The 27,930-nt window shown below is 40.0% G+C and overlaps 1 protein-coding gene across 1 annotated transcript in view; it reads left to right on the forward strand.

Annotated features, from left to right (window-relative positions):
• frem1a (Fras1 related extracellular matrix 1a) overlaps positions 1–27,930 on the forward strand; it is a 43,381-nt gene that overhangs the window by 10,179 nt on the left and 5,272 nt on the right. The window contains exons 3-30 of the mRNA XM_042400586.1: positions 5,899–6,350; positions 8,929–9,023; positions 9,125–9,435; positions 9,968–10,164; positions 10,351–10,674; positions 10,768–10,876; positions 11,580–11,711; positions 12,567–12,911; positions 16,019–16,161; positions 16,966–17,162; positions 17,258–17,348; positions 19,494–19,661; positions 19,762–19,970; positions 20,883–20,976; positions 21,139–21,391; positions 21,506–21,709; positions 22,913–23,098; positions 23,185–23,381; positions 23,473–23,683; positions 23,825–23,969; positions 24,061–24,202; positions 24,978–25,173; positions 25,349–25,613; positions 26,054–26,471; positions 26,852–27,053; positions 27,134–27,278; positions 27,364–27,493; positions 27,705–27,777. Of these exons, the coding sequence (XP_042256520.1) occupies positions 6,108–6,350; positions 8,929–9,023; positions 9,125–9,435; positions 9,968–10,164; positions 10,351–10,674; positions 10,768–10,876; positions 11,580–11,711; positions 12,567–12,911; positions 16,019–16,161; positions 16,966–17,162; positions 17,258–17,348; positions 19,494–19,661; positions 19,762–19,970; positions 20,883–20,976; positions 21,139–21,391; positions 21,506–21,709; positions 22,913–23,098; positions 23,185–23,381; positions 23,473–23,683; positions 23,825–23,969; positions 24,061–24,202; positions 24,978–25,173; positions 25,349–25,613; positions 26,054–26,471; positions 26,852–27,053; positions 27,134–27,278; positions 27,364–27,493; positions 27,705–27,777 (5,425 nt within the window). The 5' untranslated portion in view covers positions 5,899–6,107. The remainder of the gene's footprint in view (positions 1–5,898; positions 6,351–8,928; positions 9,024–9,124; positions 9,436–9,967; positions 10,165–10,350; positions 10,675–10,767; positions 10,877–11,579; positions 11,712–12,566; positions 12,912–16,018; positions 16,162–16,965; positions 17,163–17,257; positions 17,349–19,493; positions 19,662–19,761; positions 19,971–20,882; positions 20,977–21,138; positions 21,392–21,505; positions 21,710–22,912; positions 23,099–23,184; positions 23,382–23,472; positions 23,684–23,824; positions 23,970–24,060; positions 24,203–24,977; positions 25,174–25,348; positions 25,614–26,053; positions 26,472–26,851; positions 27,054–27,133; positions 27,279–27,363; positions 27,494–27,704; positions 27,778–27,930) is intronic.

Genomic DNA, 27,930 nt, shown 5'->3' on the forward strand with positions numbered 1-27,930 from the left:
TTTGTCTTATCAAGATCCCATTAATTGATGTCTCACTGAACTCCTGTATTTTAAATGTCTGAAATCTTTTGTCAGTACAAGGTATGGATTCATAGATACTGATATTTCACTAACATGGCTATTGACGTTTAATATAATCATAGTCTCAAGTATCCACCATCATCAGTGATGCTGTATGTAAAGGCAAAATAATTTCTAAACTGCACAAACTCACTCATTTTTGTTATTCAACAGCACTGTAACATGCACCGGCACATTTTTCATCACACACTTACCTCCTCTTTCTTGCAGCTTGGGAGTTTTTTTAAGGCTTTCTGTTGCACATTCTGGACTATGCTGGATGGCAGCCAAATGTTAGCCGCTCATGTTTTCAGCAGAATGCCTTCTTCTTCCCCGATGGCTCGTCTTTCTTTGAAAATTGCTGGCTGCTAGGGGCCCTGTCATTATTAAGATTAGAAGAAGAAGCGTTGCTGTGAATGGATGTAACAGACATTCCCAGCTGTGGAGCGAAGCCACTTGTTACATGACACATCACATTACCCTGCCGCCGTGTGTTTTGTGTTCATCACTAGGTTGTGGTTTGGGAAAGGCAAGATAATATTGATAAAATTCTCCTGTTATGGAAGGGTTTCTCATTGTGAGTGTAGAGTTATGAGATGCTAAATGACATGTATGACCTTTGAATATTATTTTATGCTTGTGTGGTGTTACCTTTCCAAGGAGAGGAGGGGGTAAAGCTGTAAAGAGACAGAAAGCACATGCTATCTTTTTACCAGCTGGTATATGTAAAATGTTTAATGCTTACAGTAATATCTCAGACATGTATTGTACCTAAACAGTACTGAGCACATACTGTTCTGTAGAATTCATAACATACACAGAACAGTTTTTATTTCAAGAAACAGAAGATTAGTGGAGAAATATTTGGAGGAATTCTCTTTTATCCATGGATTTTGGAAATGAATCATGGAATGAATCCCAACTTTAAAGGCTTGGTATGGGTCAACTCAATAGCATCTTTTGCTATCACCTGGTAAATAACCCCCTCTTTTAGACTCTATGTCCCCAGTTTGTAACAGACACTTTTCTGGAAAAAAAGTGTGTTGCGTGTTAAATCTCTTACAAATAATCAATAAAACACACCATTGCTCAGCTCAGCACACTCAAGGTTTTTCAGCTCCAGCCTTGTTTTGTCTGGTATGACAAGTAGCTTATGTGGGCTAATGTTAGCAAACTTTAGATGGATATTGCTGTATAGCTGACATTACTGAGTCAGTTTACTGACTGCACTCTTCTGCTACTGTTGAGCATTTTCTATTTTTCTGTAATTGCCGCTGTTCAGCAAAAGTTACAGTTGGCTTTAAGGCCTGGTCACACCGGAAAGTGGCACAATACTCATTTCCCTGTCCTCGCAAAATATGTGGTAGCCTACTAGAAGCTTGGTGACATAGTGACTACTCATACAGCTAGTTGACATACTACTAGTACTGGTGAGCTAATATGAACATGCTAGCCAGCTAGAAAACATACTAGCACTAGGTTGTCACATACTATTTCTTTGGGTATTTTCAAGCCTTTATTAACAGATAGTAGAGAGATGAAATGAAGGAAAAGGAGATGCACCAAAGGTCCCTGGCCAGAGTCAAACCGGAGATGTCACAGTTAATGGTTGTCATCTTAATGCCAAAACTATGTGGGACCCCACTAGCAGGCTTGCTGTCATTTTTCAAGCCAGGTAGCTTGGTTGCTAACCAGACAAGTTTCCACAGTTTAATTTATTTTAAAGAGATATAGTTGTGCGACTCCTGTCTCATTACGGTGTGCAAACCATGTGTCTTTTGTGGTATGGTTTTTACTCCAGCAGAGCAGGGTTATATAAAAGAGGATGGTGCAACACAGCTGTTTTAGACTTTCTGGCTCTGTTTTACCTCAAAGGTCAGCACTGTTGGGATGGTTTACGGCGAGAACTGTTACAGCAAGTTTATCAAAGTTAAACTCAGCATAAAAGATTCGTACATATTTCCTTTGCTCCATTCAAATGTATTGGTTTCTCTCCAAAATGTCACAGTTTTAAATGCTGGTTTAGTAGGACTTTGGTGGGCTCCCTCCAGAGCCAAATAGCTGTTTTCATGGGCTGAGAAGTACTCCTCATAACAGGCAAACATCCTGTGTAAAATAGGTGGAGTGCCCCTTTAAGAGGGTATGAATCAACTGGAGAGAGTGGTACTATATACCATCCAACACTGCGGTTTTGTTTGGATTAGGCAGTGCATGTTGTACTGCCGACCCATGAGCTTACTATAGGAATGCACATCTAGCCTGTCATTAGACCTGCTGGCTTTGACATTCAGCAGGTGCTGAGCCTCTTCTTAAATGACATGTCAGTAGAGAAAACAGCAAAGGTTCACTCCTGACACATGAGGTTAATTCAAGGTGAGAGTGGTGGTATTTGCTCATATGATCAGGATCTAAATCCACAGAACCAGGCATGTCAGGAAACAGGACGCCTTCCCTGCTTGCATCTTGTTGAGATGATATTGTATGGCAACTGTAACATGAAGCTTTGCCAAAACAGGAAAAGGATCAACTGCAAACAGGGAAAGGACCCTCAGAGTGCTCCGGGCAGCTTAACATTAGGACCTTTCCCACCACTCCCACCTCCCATCTGCTGCCTCCCCACTGGGACTCACATCAGTTAGAAGGCCGTCCAAATCTTTAACAGGACACATTACCGAGGTCTTTCACAGAGAGTGAATATCAGCAACATGCAGTCTTGACACAATGCTGGACTGGCTGTTATCTGCTAAAATGTGATCTACTCTCAGCTCTGGCATGCAGTTGGACTTTGGTTTGCTCTCATTCTGCATCTCATTACTCACAAAGCTGCAAAGGAAGTATCGTGTATGTGCTATTGTTGCAAATACAACTGCTAGTAACACCTGTAAGTTAATGCAGTGACAGTGGTGGAATCTGCTAGTAATCCTTCTCTTCCCTATGTTTTAAAACAAGTGTAAATTAATCATCAATCATCTACTTTTAAAACTATTTTAATGCTTACTGCAATGATCCTCACCACAGAGGTCAGTGATGTTTTTTTTTAAATGCTCATTTCCATTGAGTCAAAATACCACAAGTCAGTTTAAAAGCTGATGCTTAAAATGAAGTAGTTTGTACAAAGTGTCCTCTGACAACGTCAAAAGGCAAATAATAAATACCTGTACTGAAAAGGTGCTATGAAAGTTTCTTCTTAACAAAGTCACATATAGAACATGTCTGGAATGCATTTGGAAGTACATTCAGTGTTTATCACCAAAACACATTCATTGTGGCCTTCCAAACATGTTGTATCCTTTTTTTTTCCTCATAACACTTGCAAAGATATTTTTGTAAAGATATTTTAAATCCTAAGGATAGCTTAATGGCTGATCACAAGGTTATGCTGCACACTAGAGTTTTATTCTTGCCAATCTTAACTATACAACATAAATTACAATTTGGAAAACAGCCACATGACAAGGCCACAAAAGGTCATTTGAAGTACAAGTAATTACCTCTACTGTGCATCCTAAATGTCAACTTTCCAGGAACTATGTTAACAGTCTTGTTTTCAGCATGACTGCCACAGACATTACAGCTTTTTTCAGTTAAATATGTAATCCTACTATTGAAGTTAAACATTAAAGTCTGTGATTTCCAACAGCCCCAACATAACAGAATATGTTGCCAGCACTTAGGATGGTTTCTGAGAGGGTGTTGGCAGGGAGGTTATAACCATCTGAAATCCTGTTTTTGCACACTGAGCTCCTTGAACATCATCTTAACAGCTTGCTAAACACACACATTGTTCATGGGGACAAGCTATAACATGTTCCCCAATGCAGAGGCTGATTATAAGGTGTTTCTCTGTTCAAGGTGCTTTCTGTGTGAGGTCCGGGGTCCTCGACAAGTGCGGAAGGAATGTGGTAGGATGACATCTGAAGCCTCTTTTCAAACACAAAACATCTCCACCACTGAGATAAAATGAAGCTTTATTGATCCCTGCAGAGAAAGGAGGGGTTAGGTACTAGGAGCCAACAATGAAACAGAAAATAGAATGGAAACAGGCTATGATTGCAAAACAAGGGAAGACTGAAGCATATACAGCGATTTAAAACACCCTTATGTTCTATTAAAGAATGTGCTAAATATGGTTTTATGGGATATTTATCATCCTCTGCTTATACTAATTAGGGTAACAGAAAATAAAAGTCTCCTATAGCAGAGAGGTCCATGTTGGGGTTGACACTTTATACATGTCAAAGGTCACTGAAAAACATCATGTCATTACCAGAGTGAGAGTGTTTCGCCTCAGGGAAAGGCCAACATTTGGTTGTAATGAACCTATTTCCAGACAAGCTGAGCATAGAACAAGTCACAGAGTCTACAAATAGAGATCTGCCTGAAGCTGGTTGAAAACTCTTATAATAACTGTTCTCTGACTTATAATTGCAAAAAGAATGAACAACAACTTTACTTGCGGTTGTTGTCATAAACCAACAGCATCAGGCTATTCCTGTTTATGAAGGTGTGCTTATATTGGTGCTCATTCATGCTTATGCTTGTAGATCTTGTAGTCTTGACTAATCATATTGTTTCTTGTGGTTTTGGCTGCTTCTTCACAGATATGAAACTTAATTAGATATAAAGTTATGAACCAGACCTGCCACCACACCATCCCCATATTTACCGGGTTTCTTCCATATTTTCACCCCCTCTTGCTGTGCTCCTGTTATGTTGTTTCTCTTGGGAAACTCCCGTAATTTGCATGGCCCTCAACCTTTATTATGAATAATCGTACATACACACGGATCCATAAGTTTTGTATGTTTGTCTAATGTTACCAGATCAGTTGCCAGATCTATGAAACACAATCTACACACACAATCCACACACTACATACAGTTTCAACCCATCTGTCACCACAACCCGATTCAAGTGGCGTGTGCACAGCTGCTCTCTGTACAGGTAGTCTTTCCTCCTGTCCTCTGTCCTCCTCCCTCTGCTGCTGATGTGATTCACTGCTGCAGGTACTGCTGGTAGAGAGGAGGGGCTGGTTTGTCTCAGCCAGCAGCCAATTTTACAAGAATTTGCCAAATTACATACAGACAGCTTTCATGTTATTAGCCTAACCAGTGCACTGTGGTTGTGTAAAACATACCAGCGGTGGATGGGACACTGCTGGCAAAGCAGTTGAAAATATTGCTTCTGGTATCACTGATAGTTTATTCCTAAACCATTAGTACGTTATAAGGAATATTGAACTGACATAGTTTCTTACGGATTAACATAAGCAGTAAATACAATATACTCCAGTTGTCCTATATTTTTGCAGAGTAGCTTCTAGCAGTGTTGTCCCTATAGGATATCCAGCACCACTGAAGGATGTGGTGGGGAAAACAAGCTTGTCATTGTGAAGCATGTCCCTCATTTTAACACTTCTATATCCTGGATGTGTTGCTAAGTGCAAACATCATGTGCAGTACACTATGGCAAAAGGTTTGAACCATGACCAAACGATGTACGTGAAATGGCAATGTCTTTGGTTTGTTTGTGAAATGATCACTAATTTGATTTAAACCAATATAGACATGTGAATAACTATTGGTAGACTGTTGATGTTTGGTTGTGATTTTCACATTTTCCTGTCTCACACTCTTTAAGGTGATGAAGTCGGCTCATGAATTGGTAACTGTTTGTCACTGATAATACTGTTATGGTGTTTTGGATTTTCTCATTTGTTTTGTGAAATGTGTTTTGCACTTCAGGGCTACCATATATGTAAAACACATCATTAATATAAAATAGACATTTTATTATATATGAAATGCCAGTCTGAAACCCTTCTCATTTCTTTCACAGCTCTGGACCGATCATGTGAACTGGTTAAAGCTCACAGCCACATGCAGCAGAGTCATCATATCATCACAGGAAAATGTAGCTTCTTCTCAAGAGGAAAGGCAATCTCCAGTTTCATAAACTCTCCCATTGAAGCTTGTGTCTGAAAGCGATCCAAAAATCCTTAGAAGTCTTTAAAGACCCTACAGGACGTCGGCTTGTGACTGACAGCGATGGGTTCACTGGCTCAAACGCTGGCCTGGATGTTGCTTCCGGTGCTTCTGTTGGCAGTGACCTGCTCATCGCATGGTTCCTTTGTGAAAGTCAATAAGGGTTTAAAGGTGAAACGGGGTCAGGCAGCTTACCTCCAGGATGGTGACCTTCAGTTTCATATTCCCCGTCAGAAGGATGCATGCAAGGTGGAGGTGGTGTTAAATGAGCCCATAACTCAACGAGTGGGAAAACTTATGCCTCAGGTAATGGAAAAATCCTCCTCAAATGAAAAACCCCTGTGTGTTCCAGGCAGTTTACCATCTGTAATAAAACCAAGTAGTATAGTTTGAAGGCATGCATTACGCTTCCATAACACTGGTTGACAGCTAACATGTAGGAAACCATGTAATATATCTTTAGTATTGCAGCATTGATGTGCTCAGTGTAAAGAGTATGTCTTACAATTCATTTTTTACCATTCTACCACCCTGCTAGTTCCCTCTTGAATGCCAATTTCCCTCTAGGCCTCAAGTCCTTACAGTTGTAATGCCAGAGTGCATGATGTATGTAATTGTTGTTTTATAAAAGCATATAAAATCTGTCAAAAATAGATAACACTGAAACAGTGAGTATATAATTTAAAAGGTGTAATGAAAAAACAATAGCTAGAAAAACAGAAAAATGTTGGGGTGAATGGAGAACCCTGTCTCCTACGAAATACGTGTATGTACTAGGGGTGTTACGATTTAAATTCTAAATCGAAAATTGATTCGAAAAAGATTTTGACCTTTGAAATCAAAGGCAGGATCAGCGATTCTCCCTATTTTTTTTTTCTCTCCACTCCCACCTACTTGTGCATGTCTGGCACACAACATTTCAAAGATGACACAGCGTAGCTTAACGGTAGCCAGTAACTGCATTACTTTTCAAGACACCGTGGCCACTGCCAGAGTCAGAGATGATGGAGAAACAAAACTGGAAAATCCTCCAGCTTCCCTGAAGTCTCCAGTATGACATTTTGTCTTCCCCGTGAGTTGTGTAAACAACAAACGCGTCGTTAATTGAAAAACTACAGTTAAGTATAGTTGGAATTTACGGGATCAATAACTCATAAGCGAAACTTTGTTAAAACACAAATGACGCCTCTTTCCTACCCTAGTGAGGTAGACAACTAACTATAATTTTCACCAAGACGAGCTGTCCTCTGAGCTGGACAAATATCATTGGTCTCTATGTACAGCCAGCTGTGAGACAAGTGTGTAGGGACCATCCACAAAGTGCAACACTTTGGCATCCTCACCTAAAACCTGCAAAAGGAAATTCAAGCTGCTATTGTAAAGTACTTTCTGCTATCTAGTGTCTCTTCTTTTTGTTTTTGTGTTTAACAGTTTGTTCCCAATTGACTGGGGAAATAAGTTATTGTTGTTACATTTTAAATAAATTATTTAAATGTAACCATATGGCCTTATTGTGATACATGCCTGAATTTCATTCTATTATTTGTACCATATTTTGTCCTACATGTTGTAAGGTTTAGGCTACTTGGGGTAGGCTAACTTAAGGTTAGGGAAAGATTGAAATTTCAGTTGATTATTGACAGCATTTAAAATATGTCAGATTAAATTCAATTGGCAGTGAGTCTATGATTTCAAAGGTGTAAGGAACAACGTCAGATAGAAAAAGAGATAGAAAAAATACAGTAGTGAATGGACAACATTGTCTTCTACAAAATACATTTTATAACATAGTGCTTTGAGGTAAGATAAAATAATCTAAAAATGTTAATCAGGCTTTTGTTGCCAGGAGTGGAAAAACATACGAAATACAGTGAACATAAAATGTTGAAAAAGTTAATCCTGAGTTCTGATTTTCAAGTATAAATCATTAACCTGGGCTTTACTGTAAGCTGAGGTTAATAAATTAAAAAACCACATGGTACTGTATTAGACTGGGCTTAGGTCTCTACAGCATAGGCCGAGTGTGAAAAGCCTTTACTGTCTGCCCTTCATCCTAAACACACCTACACATTTCCTTGTCTTGAGCAGCCTTGTTTTCATGTTCAGTAAAGAGGTATTTTGCCAAGGAGAATGCAGAGGGACCTCTCTATACTTCTTCCTTTGTTTGCCAGGTAGACCACTCGTCTCCTCTCTAATGACTCGGTGATGACAGATACAGTCAACTGTTGACTGTCCCAAATTATTGTGTTTAGAGTTGCATTCAGATGTTAAGAATTAAAACTGAAACATTCACTTTGCTACAAGTTTGCCAACATGGCGTTTATGAGTTATTTTTAATGCATGATTTATTTATTTATTTATTTTAAAGTGTGGTTTATGTCTGATGTGCATAATCTGTTTCCCTTTGGTTTTGTTTTAAACTATGTAAGTTCTGAAAGAAGTAATAACTTAACGAATAAGTTAATAAATGCTATAAATAAATAAATAAATAGCTTATAAATGTAACTACATTTATAAGCAATAAACACACTTTTCCTCAAGTCAATACACTCAGGGGTTTTGCTGCTACAGCCGTAATTGGTCTGGTATGACCAGTAGCTTATCCTGACTAATTTTAGCTAATGTTAGCAAACCTTTGATAGATATTGCTCAATCACATAACTGATTTTATGACTTTACTTTACTTGTGCCACTGTTACACAAGCAGTCACCATTATCCTGAAATTGTCACTGGATGCCACAGTGGCTGCTCTTCAGTAAATGTGACATAGTCTAATTTTTTAATCAAGGAAACTGATGTAAGCAATGTACAAGTGTTCATACAAATTGCAGTCCTAACTCACTAATTATAGTTGATAAGAATTTTCTTTCTTTCTTTTTTCAGGTATTTGACTGCCACTATCTGGCTGATGAAGTAAAGTATGTCCATAATGGCTGTCCATTGTTAAAGGAGGACACAGTCGAGCTTCGACTATACAGGTACAACACCTGGATATGAATAGGAAAATGGGAAATACATTTATTTTCTTTCTTTCCTGTTCCTGCTCGTGTGGCCAAATGATCTTATGTTTTTTGTCCAGGTTTACTGAGACTGAGACATATATGGAGGTGTTTTCTCTCCATGTGGACATTATGGAACCTGAATGCAGTATCATAAAGCTGGGGCCCAAATCCCTGGAGGTTCCTGAATTCTACGGCTTCTCCGATGCTGTGGATGGCAATGTGGTGTCCTTCCACTATGAGAAGAGGTCTAGCCTGGAGTGTACCATCCATTTGAGTAACCATGACACCCACCTGCCGGCTCACGGCCAACTGGTCACCGGAGAGCCAGAGAAAGCCACCAAGAGAGGGGATGAGCCGGAGAGCTTCATCCACTTACGTCAGCAACTCGGTAACCTATGAAATTGCATGGCTGACAGCTGAGGATGGCAAATCCTACTACACATTTTTTTCAGTGGTCACCGGTAAAGACGGACAAAATCAAGCATTAAAGCTTCTATGTGTAGAATTTTTAAGTGACTACTATATTTTTCAGTCAATTCTGATGACATACGGTGAAAATTGTTGGAGTCTATGTGTTGCTTTCACCCCTTAATTCTCAGGTTAGATTCATAGGGGTAGAACTTTTTGACAGTGTCTTTTTTGCATACCACCATTGGGGGTGCCAAGTCATCACTTTTCAAAATTCTATGAGTAATAGCTGAATAGGAAGAATAATATGGTTTATGTATGATGTTAATAGTAGTGAACTGAGAATTGATGCCTGTGGCATGCTCTTACTGATGGCAAGAGAGATTGTTTCAGCACCATCAGCCATAATAGTCTGTCATCTCCCTGTAAGGAAAGCATGGAATCAACAGGTAAAACGAAAATCCAAAAAGTGAGGTAAAATGTAACATCTGTCTGGTTGTGTCATTATTTAGACAATAAAGCCAGGGCGATGTGTAAATCTGAGGACTGCCTGAAGGGTCTGAAGCTCGTGAAATTCACCAAAATTCCCTGTGATGACTTCCTGGTGATGGGGCTGAAATATCAACACATAGACCCTCCATCTCCAGACATAGACTACATTGCAATCCGACTGGACCTCAAGGACACCAGGAGTGGCAGCATATATCAGGTACACAGGTCATTTAACCAAGGTACTTTTACACTATTGATCATGGTAACAATTTTGTATTTCTTCATTTCTCACAGCCTGTGCCAGCTCTGTGGTGTTAGTATATGTTTCAAGATCAATAATATCCTTCAGAAATGGCTGATGGTCAACTTGCTAACAACACTGTTTTTCTATACTGCTGTGTAGTCTGAACAGGCCTGGATTCCGGTGCAGATCATCGGTGCAATGCCCAACCAGCCTCCCAAACCATCCTTCATGTCAATGTTTATCCTGGAGGTTGACCAGTTCATCCTCACTCCACTCTCCACTGCTACACTAGATGCTGAAGACGAGGAAACTCCCAAACAACATTTGGTTTTTAACATCACCAAACCTCCTGCGGAGGGCTTCATTACTCATCTAACTGATCACACTCGCCCAATCTCCTCCTTCACATGGCTAGATCTCAATGACATGCTCATTGGGTATCAACCGCCAAACTCCTCACATACCCAACGCAGGAATTACGAGGTAGTGTTCACTTTCTTGAACATTATCTAGTATAAGACACTCATTTTGGTCCAATCAGTGGACCCTGAAAATCATTATAATCTTTTCATGCAGGTGGAACTTGAGGTTCATGACTTTTTCTTTGAGAAGAGCCCATCAATGACTGTTCACATGTCTGTAAGGAATGCAGACACCAATGCACCCAGAGTGTCCTGGAACATGGGTATGTCAGCATTATCACACTGCAAATGCACATTGTTTTAAAATAATTTTGTTGTAAATGTAGTATAAAACTAAGAAACTAATTGATATTTTTATTTTAACATTTGATCAAATGATTACATGTAATGTGAAAAGGGTTGCTTGAAATGACAAAGCCACTAAGAAATATCACCTAACTCTGCAGCTTTAAAGCCTCCTTTAGCTCGTTTTTGTTTTATGACATATTAACTGTAGGATTCAGTCTCAGCTATCTTGTTTCCAGCAGCAGTCAGCTGTTTTCAGCAAAAAAGCTTTGATAAGCCCCTGTACACTGCTTTGTTCCAAAAACCTGGTAAAGGACTTTTAACATTTTTAACGTTTTAACATCTAGCATGATTTTTTTCTCAGGAGGTGACTGATACCAAAACAGAGCTAATGTGACAGGCTATGTATTAGTTCCTCTGCACCCAAAAAGGCCATTTTAGCCATTTTATAGGCTTAAATCCAAAAGCCGGGTTACACCAAGTAGGCTCATTTTGACAGAATCATCCATGCACAAGAGTGTGAATTTCAAAGTGCCTCTGTAGCAGCAGTTAGCAAGAAAGCCTGACTCTCCAGCTTTAGAGCTTATGACTCTGGTCTTTTTCATATCCTTCAGAAAGAGGCTTGCTATGTTCAGTCTACCTAGCTAAGTGTAGTTTTTCTATGAATAATTTGTCTTATAGGTCTCAGCCTGTTAGAAGGTCAGTCTCGTCCAATAACGTGGGAGCAGCTCCAGATTGTGGACAATGACAACCTGAATGCTGTTCGTATCATCACTGTGGATGGCCTGCAGCATGGACGGCTGACTGTCAGAGGTACTGGACACAACAGCTGCCAGTGGGCACAGACAAAATCACATCTATCCACTTCTATCTGGATACAGCTTTAGAAATCATTTTAAGATTTACTATAACTCTTTAATGCCATGGTAACATCTATCTGTCTATATTGCAGATATGTTATTCCATTATGTGCTGGTGTGTTATAGGGCACCTCGTGCGGTTCTAAAATCCAACTGTAAAACAACAGTGACTAAGGCTTAATGTTTTGATTCAATTGTTAATGAGAAACCTGCCTATTAATGCTATATTTTGGAAGTCAGCAAAATTAAAGCCATTGTTCACACTGAAGGTCCAGTCACACATGCATTTAAGACAACAACGGAATACTGTTAGTTATCCGTCTACATAGATGGAGACCTCAAATCTTTGCATAACAGAAACAATAGAATGTCATTCTATTGTAGGCAGAGCAGACAGTTTCACACACACAAACAGCATGTAATTGTATCTGCAAATGCCACTTTGGCCCAGTTAGATGCTGGTGTGGTCATTGCTCATCAATACCACTGCTAACAACACACTGTCTGCCCATGACACTTATCTAGTGACCTCTTTGAGGGTTAGTACCTCCAGGTTGGGAACCACTGTTCTAAGCAAGTCCAGCATAGTGTGAAATTCTTAACTATATGAAACTGTAGCGGTCTTAATTTTGAGACCGCTGCTGTACCACTGATGTGAGGTAGGGGTTATCAATCATCTCCACCATGGTCTTATTTATTTCAGTAAACCTATAAAAGTATCATAGTAATTTGTCAGTAATGGTGTAAAACATGATATACTGTATGTACCAGCTGATGTTTATTTGATGTTGTGTGATGCAAACTCCAGGTGGAAAGGGCTTTATGTTCACTGTTAGTGACATCAAAGCCAGCGTGGTTCACTACCACCATGATGACAGTGACTCTACCACAGACTTCATCATCTTTCGCATCACTGACGGCCCCCATCAGACCCGTCACAAGTTCCCCATCAAGATCCTCCCAAAGGACGATAGCCCTCCTTTCCTCATCACCAACATGCTGCTGGAGGTGTCCGAGGGACAGACGGCTCTGCTGAGAGGCTCCACCCTCCAGGCTTCAGACATGGACTCCAGTGATGACTACATCCTCTTTAACATTACCCGCCCTCCGCAGGCAGGAGAGGTGATGAAGATGCCAGGAGCAGGACTCACAGGTCAGGAGAAACATATACTATACTTCATTTAGTTTACTATCCTGCATACAATGAACTCATAAATGGCCTATACAACACTGAAGCATGTTTTTAAAAGCAGTTTTTCAAGCATAGGAAATACTGCACTTAAAATAATACATATCCTTAATAGAAAAGAAACCCTAGCAAAGTCTCCAATGAGGCTCTCTAAAACAAAAAGATTGACCAACTTCATAGCTTCATAACTTAGCTGCCTTTTACATTTACATATAAAGTACCTGTATGGCAATTATTGAATAAATTATTTTAATTGAAATAGATTGTTTGAATAAAGTGTATGCAATTTATAATTTTCATAATAATGCAAGCACATTTTGGTGGTGGCAAAATATTGTATTAAATGTATTAAATGTTACTATAAAATTATATTTTACACAACTTAAAACAATAAAGGCACACAGTAGCACAGGAAGTTAAATCAGCATTAAAAGCATTTCTAAAAAGGCTCACTACCAGTCAAGACACTTTAGCTGAATTGTTTTTTGCTCATAGTAACCCAAACTGAATGTGGACAGGTTATTTTTTTATTGTAGTGATTTTATTTTATTGTATTATACAGTGCTGCTTGAAAGTTTGTGAACCTTTTAGAATTTCCCCTATTTCTGCATAAATATGACCTAAAACATGATCAGATATCTACACAAGTCCTAAAACTAGATAAAGGGAACCAAAATAAACAAACAAGACAAAATAAAACTTATCCATTTATTTATTGAGGAAAATTATCAAATCTTACATATTTGTGTGAGGCAAAAGTATGTGAACCCTTGCTTTCAATAACTGGTGTGACCCCCTATTGCAGCAATAACTTCAACCAAACATTTCTGTTAACGTTTATCAGCCCTGCACATCAGCTTGGAGGAATTTTAGCCCATTCCTCCTTACAGAACAGTCTCAACTCAGGGATGTTGGTGGGCTTCTTTGCATGAACTGCCTGCTTCAGGTCCTTCCACAGCATTTCTATAGGATTAAGGTCAGGACTTTGACTTGGCCATTCCAAAACATTAACTTTCTTCTGTTCTAACCATTCTTTGGTATATCGACTTGTGTTTTTAGGCTCTTTGTGTAACTGACCTGACATGACCCTACATGACCCACTTTCTGTTGAGTTTCAGTTCACAGACCGATACCTTGACATTTTCCTATAGAATTTGCCGGTACAACTCATAACTCATCGCTCCTTCAATGATTGCAAGCTGTTCTGGTCCAGAGGCAGCAAAGCAGGCCCAAACCATGATACTACCACCACCATGTTTCACAGATGGGTTATGGGTTCTTATGCTGGAATGCAGTGTTTGCTCATCACCAAACATAACGCTTCTTATTCAAGCCAAAAAGTTCGATTTTGGTCTCATCCATCCACAGAATATTTTTCCAATCACCTTCTGGCTTATCCACATGGTCTTGAGCAAACCACAGACAGCAGCAATGTTCTTTTGGGAGAGAAGTGGCTTTCTCCTTGCAACTCTGCCATGAACACCATTGATGTTCAATGTTCTCCTGATAGTGGACTCATGAACATTGACTGTAGCCACTGCGAGAGAGGCCTTTAGTTTCCTAGACGTTACCCTGGGGTCCCTTGTGTCCTCTTGGACTATTACACGCCTGCTCTTGGTGTGATCCTCAATGTTCAACCACTCCTCGGGAGGGTAACAATAGTGTTTGATGTCTTCCATTTGTACACAATCTGTCTGACAGTTGACTGGTGGAGTCCAAACTCTTTAGAAATGGTTTCGTAACCCTTTCTAGCTTGGTGAGCATCAACAACTCTTCTTCTAAGGTCCTCAGAAATCTCCTTTGTTTGAGCCATGACATATGTCCACAAACCTGTGTTGTAAAGCTCAGACTTCGATAGTAAAGACCCAGATTTCTCTTGTTTAAATGAAGCAGGGCCTCCAAGACTCACACTTGATTGTTATCCAATTGATTGAAACAACTGACTCTAATTTCCCCTTCAAATGAATTGATAATCCCAGGGGTTCACATACTTTTGCCACACACAAATATGTAACATTGGATCATTTTCCTCAATAAATAAATTAACAAGTGTAAGGTTTTTGTCTCATTTGTTTAATTGATGTCTTTTTAGCTAGTTTTAGGACTTGCATGGAAATCTGATCATGTTTTAGGTCATATCTATGCAGAAATAGAGCAAATTCTAAAGGGTTCACAAACTTTCAAGCAGCACTGTATATTTATCCTTTATATTTGCTCTTTATTGTGAAAGTTAAAGCTGCAATAAAATATTTTTGGTCACTTTGGGCAGCAGAACAAACAGAAGACATTTATCAGGTGATATTGACATATTACCTGACAAAGATGATATAGTGAACAATTGTAAACAGTTAGCAACATTAGCATTCATTAGCATTCATTTATAGTTGTCTTTATGGCCACCTGATCATTGTAAGTCCAATATTCAGTCTCATTTTAGCTTTGATTTGGTCTCCACGCACCACATATACAAAAAGAGTCCTTAATGTTTTAGATGCTCCACTTTCAAACTTTCACCAGTTTGTTGCTAACTAACTAGCTAGGTCGGTAGTGTACAATGGGTCTATCAGCTTTTCCACTGAAAACGGCTTCCTGCTACTGGAAACCAGGTTGATTAGAATGGTGAGACTGAACCAAAACAGTAAAGCTGTGGTCTGTAAAACCATAATGAGCTGAAAGAGGATAAAAAGCTCCACTGAGCTAAGGGGAACTGCAGAGTTGATAATAATCCTAAATAACTAAAAAACTAAATAACTAAAATTTAGTTATTTGATTCACTGTTAATATAAAAATATAGATTAGTAGAGCTGTAAATTGCTGTATTCAATTAATTAAAGTTGTCTCTTTCAAACACTAAAAGACTTTGCTGATTTTTAAACAGCCATATTTTTGGAAGATCAGAAAATCCATGCTAAATCCTCAAGGAACACCAACAGACCTGATTTATACGGAAAGGCCTATATCAGCAACACATCCATATGACTGTACTTCATGTACTTTATTGTCGCATTGCATTGCAAGTTTTTAACTGTGAACATATTTCATGTCCCTGTCCCTGTTGGTTTTTAATCTAGGTTACCCTGTCAGCCACTTTCTGCAGAAGGACCTGTCCCAGTCCATGGTTTACTATCGACACCTAGGAAATGAGGTGTTTGATGACTCCTTTGAGGTGGTGCTGTCTGATTTCCATGACCCCCCCAACCTGTCAGAGCCTCAGGTGGGTAACAGTAACACAGTGTTATTTAGTAAGTTAATACAGGACAAAATGAGGGATATAATGTTTACCATGTACAACAGCTTAGTTTAGCACCTTGACATGCTAATATTTGCTAATTAGCACTAAATACAGAGTACAGCTGAGGCTAATAGAATGTCATTAGCTTTGCAGGTATTTGGTCATAAACCAAAGTACCTGATGATGACACTAGATGAAAAGTTAAGGGATCATCAAAGTTATTGCACTTCATCCCGTGGGGAACATTAATGTCTGTACATGTCAAGACATTACACTTAAAACCACAAATGTCAGCCTCATGGTGGGGCTAGAGGAAAAGTCAGAGGATCACCAAAGTCATTAGGATTCATTATCTGGGAGCCATGAATGTCTGAACCAAAGTCTGTGTCAATCCATCTAGTAGATGTTGACTTTTTCACTGGATAATTGAAAATTTTGACCTGCTGGTGGTAATGAAAAGTCAGGATCAACAACATCTTTAGGTTTCATCCTGTAGAAACTCTCAATGTCTGTGCCAAATTCTGTAGTTCAATAGTTGTTGAGATAGTCCACTAAAACAAAAACTGTCAACCTCACGGGATCACCAGTGTCATTAGGATTCATCTTCCAGGGACTATGAATGCCTGCACCAAATTGCAGGGAAATCCAAAATCGTCTTAATCCATTGTCTAAGAAACCAGCCTTCTGATATAAGAAGCCCAGAAACTTATTTTTGCAATGAAATTCCATCACAAACATTACTTGATATTTGATTTAATGATCAGTGACGATTTATTTGTTGTGCAGGTGGTGATTGTTCACATAGAGCCTGTACCAGACCAACCACCTAAAGAGGTTCTTGGAGCCAGCCGGTGTCTTGTGATCAAAGAAACAGAAGTCGTCCATATAACACGGCAGCAGCTTCACTTTGTCGACCAGGAGTCACCAGACAGTGAGCTTACATTCACAGTTACCACTCCACCTTTCTTCACCGGTCCTCACAGGTTAGTATGTCCTCGCCTTCAGTCACAAACACACTGGACACCGACCAATGGAAAAGCATTCTGTCTGAACTATGTGTTGTTGTCTTGATGAGCAGCAGTCCAGATGCAGGCAGGTTGTTCCTGGTGGATAGCATACCCAAATTTACCAAAGACTCCAACGCACCAGTGTTGAGGCTCTTTACACAGGTAATTCTTTCAATTTTTAAAACTCTTTGGAGTCAAGGTTCATTTGGTTATGTTCAGCCAATTTTCTATCCATTCATTTTATCTTTGTTTAGCATTTAATCAACTGTCCTTACTCCACATGCATGGTATCCTTTTTTCAGAAGAAACTCAGCTATAAGTCTGACTTTTCATTTTGTCAATTTCACAAACTATGAAGCTGCAAGAAACCCAAAGTACAGGAAAAAAAATACACAAATATTTACAAATCTTAGTGATAATCACTCAATATTTTATTACCATTGACCAGTTCAAGGTTGAAGAAAGTATAATTTAACTATTTATACTGTACACACAAATACAGCAGAGAGAGAAATAAAACTAAACTTAGCACAAAAAGTAAGGAAATTTGTGTTTGGTAAATTAGAAACAAGACATATTGGCAATTTAACAATTTATTCATTTAACAAACAGGAGCCTTACTAGCGTGTGGAAGAACCATACACAGCCACAACAGCCTGGCACCTCCTCCTAATGCTGGTCACCAACCTGATCACACACTGCTGTGGGATGGCATCCCATTCAGTCAGGTTGTGTTGGTCACTCTCGCACGAACAGCACGCCCAAGCTGATCCCACAAGTGTTCAATGGGGTTGATGTCAGGACTGCGGGCAGGCCATTCCATCCTCTCCACTCCCAAATTCTGGAGGTAGTGTCTGATAAACCCTGCTCTGACGGGGCGAGCATTGTCATCTTGGAGAATAGAGTTCGGTCCCAGACTGTGGAGATATGGGATTGCCACTGGTTGCAGAATCTCATCTCGATATCTCTCTGCATTGAGATTGCCTCCAATGATGACAAGTCTTGTTTTTCCAGTGAGGGAGATGCCGCCCCACACCATCACACTGCCTCGACCAAAAGATGTTACTCTATCAGTGCAGCAATCAGCATAGCGTTCTCCGCGTCTTCTCCGCACTTTGACCTTATGATCCAACTGCTGTAGGCAGAATCTTGACTGCAAATCTGTAGAAGACAGCCTATGGTACCTAAGTGCTGACAGGGTGAGGAAACAGTCTTCTTGGGCTGTCGTCTTCTTGGGAAGCCCACTTCACAGCCTGTCTCTGACATCCCCCGTTATATGGAACTTGGCCTTCACTTTGGAGATGGTACTAGGGGTCATTCCAAATAATGCCACATCTTGGTTTTGCGTAACACCAGCTTGAAGTTGTCCTATCGCACGGGCCCTATCCAGATCAGTCAAATGTGGCATGCTGATTCTTGGAGCAGACACCTACTGACCACTGTAGCAGGGCCCATGCTCACAGGTGCTGCCTGCTCATGGGTGCAACCTTCATACTCAGCTCTGCTGCTCATCCCACAAATGCATGTTCCTTACAAATGTGGCACCATGTTAAAGGTAAATAAACAGGCTTTCCAACAGTATAAAATTTATTTCCAAGAAGCATTGTTACAACAAAGAAATAATCTACCAAACACATATTTCCTTACTTTTTGTGCTAAGTTTATAATACAGTATTTATATGTAAAATGATTTTAACCTGAAGTGCCTGAAGTGTTTCTGTGTCTTTTGCATTGAAAGTCTATCTATGCTTATGTGACTCAGTGGAAATATTAGGATCAAAACAATTCAGTTTTAAAATTTATTTCGTTGCATATAAAGACATGAAAACAAAAATATATGCAGGAAATAAAACTATAGTATAATCTATTTGCATGTGAAGTGTTTTTATCCCAACTCTTCTTTCTTTATCAGAAGTCTATTTATACCATCCTGTTATACCATTGCCATTGTCCTTGGAAAATAATCAGCTGAAATATGTTGACTGGAGTTAATATCCATCCAGTTGAACTCCAGGGGTCCAACAAGGCATTAAACATAAGGACAGTGGAGCAGTAACTCTATCAGACTCTGTCTTCCATGCCTCTGAAGATTGAGCTGGCTGCTGCAATGAAGATCTGAATCTTTTCAGCCACAGAACTGGATGCTTGCATAGCTGGTACAGCAGCTGACATGCCAGCCACTGCTAAGTCTCCACCATCAACACTATAAACCTAAATAATAAAAGAGCCTGTAAGAAAGAATGTAGGTACATGAGGCGAGTATGGCTTGTTCAAAACTCATTACATTTTTTCTTTTCCTGTTTCTAGCATGCCGTGAACTTCATGAAGGTGGCCTATATGCCTCCAATCATGGACATCGGCCCTTATCCCCAGTATATCCAGTTTGTTCTCTCTGTAACCAACCACCTTGGTAAAACAGTCACAGGGATCTGCTTTAACATCACTGTGGTGCCAGTGGACAACCAGCCGCCACAGGTACAGTACATAGACGCGCAACTATGCCTCCAATGTCAACGTTATAAATTTGACCTTATGTAAAAGAATTACATTTATTGCATGTGGGTCTATGTTTCAGGTTATCACCAACCCTCTGACAGTAGATGAAGGAGGGGAGTGCTGGCTGAGCCCTGAATACTTGCTGCTTTCAGATGTGGACTCCATGGAACAAGCCCTGCAGGTGGAGCTTCAGAGGGAACCACAGCATGGGGCTCTGCAGCTTGGCAGCTCCCTGCTAAAACCAGGCCAGGCCTTCACTGTGCATGACCTGAAGAGTCTTAAAGTTAGGTCAGACATCCTGGTTAATTCATTTCGTTATGTCATGTAGGATCTAAGCCTGAAACTCTTAGTATGATGCAAGGTTGAGCTGTAATGTCAAGTGTCACAACAAAGGGTAATGTTTGAATTGTGCTTCTGTTTGGTCTGTCACAACTGCCATGGCTGCACAGTTTGACTAGTTTATATTGTACAGATGTACTGTATCTAATAAACTATCTAATTAACTTAGTACACATCTTGGGACACTCATGGTGGCTCAAGTGGCATCAAGTGATTCTTGACCTCTACGGGGCAGAAAAAACAAAATTCTAATATACCATTAAGTTATCAGGTTGTTATGGCTAATGTGCTAGCAATAAACAGCCTACTTAGACATCCAGCAGACAGCATGAGCATCCTTCTGGAGTCATGTGTCTCTCTACCTAACTGATGTCAAAGTCCAACATTGACTGGCTTTTTAGCTCTAGTTGGGTTCTCTGAGCTGAGAGCTACTGTAGTTTTACTTTTACATGTCTTTTAGCTGATTGTTTTGATTTTTGATGACAGCCCACAACGTTACAGTTTTGGTTCACTCTCACAGCTCTTGTCAACCTCATTTTTGGCAAACAAACTCTGATGAACTTTCATAATCATAAACCAGGTGGAAAAACATGGCATCACTCTCTCGTTGTGTGTTCTCAAGAATACTGTGAAATTTAATGATCTAATTGAGCATGATTTTACAAAGTTCTTGCCAAATCCTGATATTTGTGAGGTGTCACTGGTAGCTGTTTGAAATTATTTTAAGGATAAATGTTTAAAGATAGCTGAGTAATCATATGCCAAAGTTTGCAAAAAATAATTTCTATTAAGACTTAAATTCACATGTTCGTTGTTTTGAGACTTTAATTCATGACTCTTTATTTTGTCTGTTCTTTACAGGTACAATCATGACAATTCAGAAACTGTGGAGGACAACATTGAATTCACAGCAACAGATGGCACCAATTCAGTCAGTTTTGTTCTAAAAGTGAAGGTAATTTCTCTCATTTGAGAAAACAACACATTTCTTTAGAAATTGACACGCTTGGCTTTACACACTTGTTTGCAGTAAGATTAAAGTGAAAAGTGAACCATGGATTGTTTTACTAAAGCCGTACACTTGTATGAAACGCAATGCCTTGCATGTTATCTCCAGGTGACCCCTATCAATGACGAGGTCCCAGTGCTGGTCACTGGTTTGAAACCAGTCCTCAGCTGCTCAGAGGGAGAGGAAATAGTCATCACAGCTGAGTATATCTATGCTACTGACGCAGACAGTGACAACAGCAGCCTGGCCTTCCTGATTGCCCGGCAGCCGTATCACGGTGTGGTGCTCCGAAACGGTGTTGTCATCGATCGCTTCATCCAGGCAGACATCACTGCAGGGATTATCAACTACAAACATACAGGTAGGCAGTGGAGGGTTGGGTTAGACCCCTACATAGGACCATCTAGTAGGAGATGAATAATTAGACACTGTGTGTGAAAGTGTATATATACTATGTTTATGATTGTTGTTTTAGGACTGGAGATCGGACTCACTCCTCGACATGACACCATCACCTTCGTTATTTCTGATGGAGAAACAGAAAACTCTGCTCTATGCTGTGGTGGAGGAAATCCTGTCAGGACCAGAGGCATGACGCAGCTACATCACAGTCTTCCTGTGTACGACCTCCACATCACAGTGTTTCCAGTAGACAGCCAGCCACCCTCACTTACAACAGGTGGGCCATTTCTATGTCACTTGTATGGTGTCCAGAGAGCCTACTTTGAGCTCAAACTTGACTCACAAATGCAAAAAAGTAAATAACACCACGCTGTATCAAAGAAAATAAATGAAATAGTAAAACCCATTACACCCCCAGGCTCCACCTACACAGGTGTTTTCACTTATTTTGCTTGATTAGACCTCGTCTTGATTGATATTTTGCACTCTCTATTGTTAGCACTGCTGTTACTTTACACCTTACATGTTTATGATTGTTGAAGGCCTGCAGGAATATTGACATGTCATAGTACATCACAGTAGGTAAAACAAAGGTGTAATTAATAAATTAATTGTAGCAGCTAAGTGTGTCTGTTCCAGGCCCCCGGTTTACTCTCTGGCATTGATTAGCAGGGCACTCACAGGGGAGCCATCGTTAATGCTATTAGCTATACCTGTGCTTTTCCTGTTACAACAAGTTTATCTTTCTGCCATGGAAGCGGTATTTTAGCAGTGGTTGCCAAACTTTTAAAACCACACCAGCCCTTCAAAGTGATTAGCATGGACACCCTCCGTGTCCACCACCCACGTTTCAATTACAATACACATCATGGTTCTTTTTAATGAATGAAACAAATTACATTCGTGTAACATACAGTATATGAACTTGCATCAAAATTTAAAGAGTAGTCAGTAGTTTCACTGACATATTTGAACTAGGTCATGTTGCTGTTGAAAATAAATATTGGTATTAATATAAAATTGTATGAACAGAATTAAGTACACAATTTGGTTCAAGTTATTCATTTTGTTTTGTTCCAAAGTAAAATTATCTTACATTTAGCTCTACAAGGACAAAAAAATCACTGGAAATAACTAGCTTTTCTTATCCACAAAAACTAAATAGAGTTATACTTCCCCAGAGTGGCCAAAAAAGATATTCCATCAAAATGTATTGTTCTAAATGTTGTGTCAGTCTTTAGTGTTGCCTATAGTAAAAAAGCAAAGTCTTTTTTCATATACACCTGTGATATAGAGATATTTTATATGGTATAGTTCATATGAAACCTCACTGCTCCTGTCTGGATACATACACAGCTGAAAAATTATTTTATTTGGACAGAGTATACTGTAAGTTTACCTGCTATATGTTTAATTATTTGATTGATTACAGGAATTTTAGCATGATATTTTACAATGATTGTACCTTTCTTGTTGGTAGGAGACATCTTTGTGGTAGATGAAGGGGGGACTGCCCCGATAACAGTGTCTCACTTGAAGGCCTCTGATGTGGACACCATCCTGGACAAGCTGGTGGTCAGTCTGATTTCTCCGCCCCAGTTTGGCTACATTGAAAATATCCTGCCCAGTCCTGGCTTTGAGAAAAGCAACATGGGCATAAGCATAGGTAAGCATTATGATATATTTTATCATCAGACAGATGAAACCAAAAAAAAGTTAAATGTTTTTCTTTCTCACCTTCTTTTTTTCCAGCTTCATTTTCATACAAAGACATCATTGATGGTCATGTGAACTACGTACAGTCCAGACACCAGAGGATGGAGCCAACAACTGACCAGTTAATGCTCTGCATATCAGACGGCAAACACAGCTCAGCCAATGTGCCCTTCTACATTATAATCAACCCAACAAACGACGAGATCCCAGAGTTCATGGCTCGAAATATCACAGTAAGTTATGTTCAGTCTCACAACTAAAGACCAAACATTCCCAAGAGATTTTGTCCACAAAATTTATTGACTAAGTTTCCTGTGTGATGAGGTACAAGAAGGAGAAATGAAGGAGCTGGACTCGTCGGTGTTACATGCAATGGATCTGGATGTACCCAAGAACGTCCTGCTCTTCAGTGTGGTTAAACCCCCTCAGCATGGGAGTATCATCCACCACAGCAGTGGACAGCCAGCCTACAAGCATCGGGAGGCCAGTCCTCAATCCACAGTGGTCGATTTTACAATGACAGATCTTATAAGCGGTACTTTATGCATGTTAAAACTTCACATAGCACTGAAAATGACTGGTTTATGGTCAGAGTAGGTCTTCTTAGGGCTAATGCTGCATTCGTGCCCTGTGAGAAAGATTACAAATTCCTTTCTGTATCTTCATTGGCTTGCAGGTAACACTTTGATGTATATGCATGATGACTCAGAGAATATGGACGACAGTTTTACTATCCAGTTAACCGATGGCAGGCACCAACTCCACAGACAAGTGATGGTTAAAGTCCTGCCAGTCAATGACGAGGAGCCTAATGTCATAAGGTGAGACTAAAATCTTCATTACACTTCCTGTTGAGTCAACACATGATCGTGGCAAAGTAAGTGAGACTTGTCTCATTGTTCTGTCCTTCAGGAACAATGGACTTGAGGTGGAGCCAGGAGAGGCCAGGCTTATATCCAGTGTTACACTCTTTGCACAGGACAGTGATTCTCCTTCTGCAGAGGTCATGTACATATTTGAGAGTGTTCCTACCCAAGGGCTACTGCAGCTGAAGGTTGGTGTAGTGCTGTACATTTTTAACCATGCTGGCAGCTGTAGGGATGGCAATGTTGGTCTGTCTGTCTGGTCCCCAGAGGATGATCCTCTGACTTTTCCTTTTGCGCCACCAATAGATCAGATTTTTTACTCTTTCAGTGAAATCTACTTGATGGATCAGCACCAAATTCTGTACAAATCATGTATTCTGATGATTTTGGTGATTCCTGACTTTTCCTTTAGTGCCACCATGAGGTTGCTGTTTTTGTTTTTATAGAAATATCTTGACAGCTATTAGATGGATTGCCATGAAATTTGGTATGGATATTTATGGTCCCTAGAGGATGAATTTTAAAAACTTTTCATCTAGAGTTATCATCTGGTCAAAATTTTCCTTTGGCCAATTCTTAATGACCAAATACCTGCCAAACCATACAGTAGATCCCCATCAGCTGTATCTTATGTTTAGTGCTAATTAGCAAATGTTAGCATCCTAACATACAAAACCAACATCCATTGTTTATAGAAACAGTCCTAATTCCCATCATTTGAGATATGCTACTTTATAGTAAGGTGTCACTGTAAACACTGGTAAAGGCAGGAGCACTACTCTGTGTTCATGGTGCTCTCTGAAAACTGTGATAATTACGGTAATGACGGTAATAGAAATTGTTGTCTAATTGTTACCATCGGAATATTTCACTGAGGTATGTAGTAAAACCAGTATACCAGCACATCTGTACTCCATCCCAAAGGGTTATAAATGCTGCTAACTGTGACTGATCCTGTCTTAGGAAGGTCAGGACTGGGTGACACTGACAGCTGGGACAAACTGCACCCAGGAAATGGTTGATATGAACCTTCTGCGCTACATGCACAAAGGCCAGCACGGTGCTAAAACACAAGACTTCTTTGTCTTCTACTTGCTGGATGGAAAGAATCAATCACCCCCACAGCACTTCTACATCTCTGTTAAAGATCTAGAAAAAGGTACTGGAATTCAGTCCTAAATTCTTCATTAGACATAGGTTTGAATAAAATTGGCTTCTTGTGATGTCCTTGTGACTGCCTCCATGTCAGTCACAAGCTCATGTGTCCAATGTGTTTCTCTTCACTCTGCCAAGTTTTATGGTTCAATTTTTAATGTCTCCACCACCTTTTTCAGGAAATATTGCCATCTTTGTAAAGCCAGTGAACGTCAACCGTGGCGATCGTGTGGTTCTCACCACAGATGTGCTGTTAGCCACAGATGGCACAGACAAACCTGAGGAGCTTCTGTATGTCATCACCAACCCGCCTGCTCACGGACACATAGAATACATCAAACATCCTGGACTGACCATCTCCACCTTCAGCCAAATGGACATAGCAGCAAACATCGTGGCTTATGTGCACGACAACCGAGCCAGCACACCCACAGAAACCTTTCAGTGAGTCTAGAGGCCTTTCTTGCTTGCTCAAGAGCTTGTCCAAGGCTTGTGATATACTTACTTTTTCCCAGTGAGTATGCATAGACAGCAGCTACCATGCTAGTTGCATGGCCTGCGTAGTTTGTATGTACCTGTAAGGACTAAAAAGTACCGCTACCAGAACAGGGCTGAATATCTTCCTTGAGAAGATCTGATTTTGCACGACATAAACATGATGACACTCAAGGAGGTCACTGAATTGTTAGCGATGAAATCTGGGCAGAAAAAGCGGCAGCTGCAACAGACTCTTGCAGTTGCATTTTTAAAAGGGACAAACAGCCTCAACTTTATCCATGATTTTTCCATTTATGGTCTTGAATCCAAAATGCTTCCACACATTTTTAGATGAACTGGTGCCATGGTTTTCCATTATCCAATCTAATCTTTGTATGTTTTGGCAGGTTTGTTGTTAGTAATGGTAAGACTAGCCGAAATGGAAGTTTTGAGGTTGCAGTGGAAATGGTGGATCGCATCCTGCCATCTTTGTCCTCCAACAAAGGCCTTACAGTTCCCCAAGGATCCTCCATGATGCTGGGTCCTGACTGCCTGGCCATGTCTGACCCAGACACTCCAGCCAACGCTCTGACCTTTGTCCTTCTGCAGCCTCCACAGTATGGCAGGCTGGTTTTAAGTGGAACCACACTGACTACTGGCTCAAACTTCACCCAGAGAGACATACAGGAACTAGAGGTAACATATAAACATGATGGGGGACCATCGCAGATCGACCGATTTGCTTTTACTGCCTCTGACAGCACCAATCGAGGCTTCCTGCTTGATGGGCGGTTACATACTGAACCTGTGTTCTTCACTATTCAGGTAAGTGATAAACGGTGTACTTTGGCTTTGTTTCACAACTCCTTAGCAACATTTGCTGTTCACAGCCATCATTTATTGCTAATATAGGATGTGTTATGTCCCCTGAAAGTTCCAACCAATTACATCTTCTTAAATAAAACAGCAAATGGTGGCAAAAGAAATGACTCTCTCTACGCTACCGCTAAGTGTTGGGCAGACACAAAAAGCATCTTGGTGCTCTGTTGCATCACTGTTCTATAGGAAATAGATGCAGAATATTTAAAATCTAGATAGTTACATTTGTATTTGTCATATGGGCTATGTCACATCATTTCACAAGTCTAAAATACCTCTTTTCTATGATATTCATGTTAACCTTTACAAGCTGTGTGTAATTTCAGATCAAGCCTTTGGATAAGTCATCTCCTGAGGTTGTGAAGCTGCTCCCTCTTTGGAAGGCAGAGCTTTTAGCTGATGGACGATACGGGATTTTTCTGTCATCTCGGGAGCTGAGAGCCCAAGACAGCGATAGCAGAGAAGAAGAGCTGATATTCTGCATCATTCGCCAGCCCTACTTTGGTTACCTAGAAAACATCACGACAGGTCAGGAATTGAATGTTGTTTTTTGTTGATAACAGCTTAACTTAGAATGAAAAAATAAGTCTTTATTTTTGCTCTTGCAGGTGGTTTTGTACCACAGCGCTTCTCTCAGATGGAGCTGAACAAGAGAACTATTGTCTATATCATAAATCCAGACAGGGAGTCTCTGTCAGATAGCCTGGAGTTCAGAGTGTCTGATCCTCTAGGGAACACTGGGCCCTCTCACATGTAAGAAAAAACAACGATACACTGATTGTTTTGGCATCTTGATTTAACAGTTAGGATTTCACCGCTGTTGACCTTGTTGTTGCAGACTTGAACTGAGCTGGTCCAGCGTAGAGCTGTCTCAGCCTGAGTACTCTGTGTGTGAGGAGCAGAGAACTGTCTCAATGGACATCATTCGGAAGGGAAATATGGCAGAGTCTTCATATATCACTGTCAAGGTCTGCAAACCATGTTGTTGTTTAAACTGAAGAGTCATTACGAATTCAGTTTATATGTAAATCTGTCTGGAGAAGTGCAATAAAATACTTCAAGTAAGATTTATACAGGCCCTGAACTGCACTTTTGACAGAGTCATCATAGCTCAGCTGTGTTTTTATAATTTATTTTTTATTTCAAGACCTGTCTCTCCATGATGTGTCTTTGTCATAGGTAAAGGAGCTGACTGCAACTGCTGGAAAAGATTTCCTCATAAGCCCTTCTTCCCTTATCCAATTTGATCCAGGTATATGCTCATTAGTATAGACACTTTGCGTATGCTTTTTAAATTAAAGGGACACTCGACCAATTTTGCAGACAAATTTGAGACAGACAAATTTGTAACAGAAAGTTACAGGAAAGTTATGGGAAAGTTATGGGAAGTGTAGGATCCATTGCT

The sequence above is a fragment of the Thunnus maccoyii genome, chromosome 22 (assembly GCF_910596095.1).
Source record: "Thunnus maccoyii chromosome 22, fThuMac1.1, whole genome shotgun sequence".
In the NCBI taxonomy this organism is placed as follows: Eukaryota; Metazoa; Chordata; class Actinopteri; order Scombriformes; family Scombridae; genus Thunnus; species Thunnus maccoyii.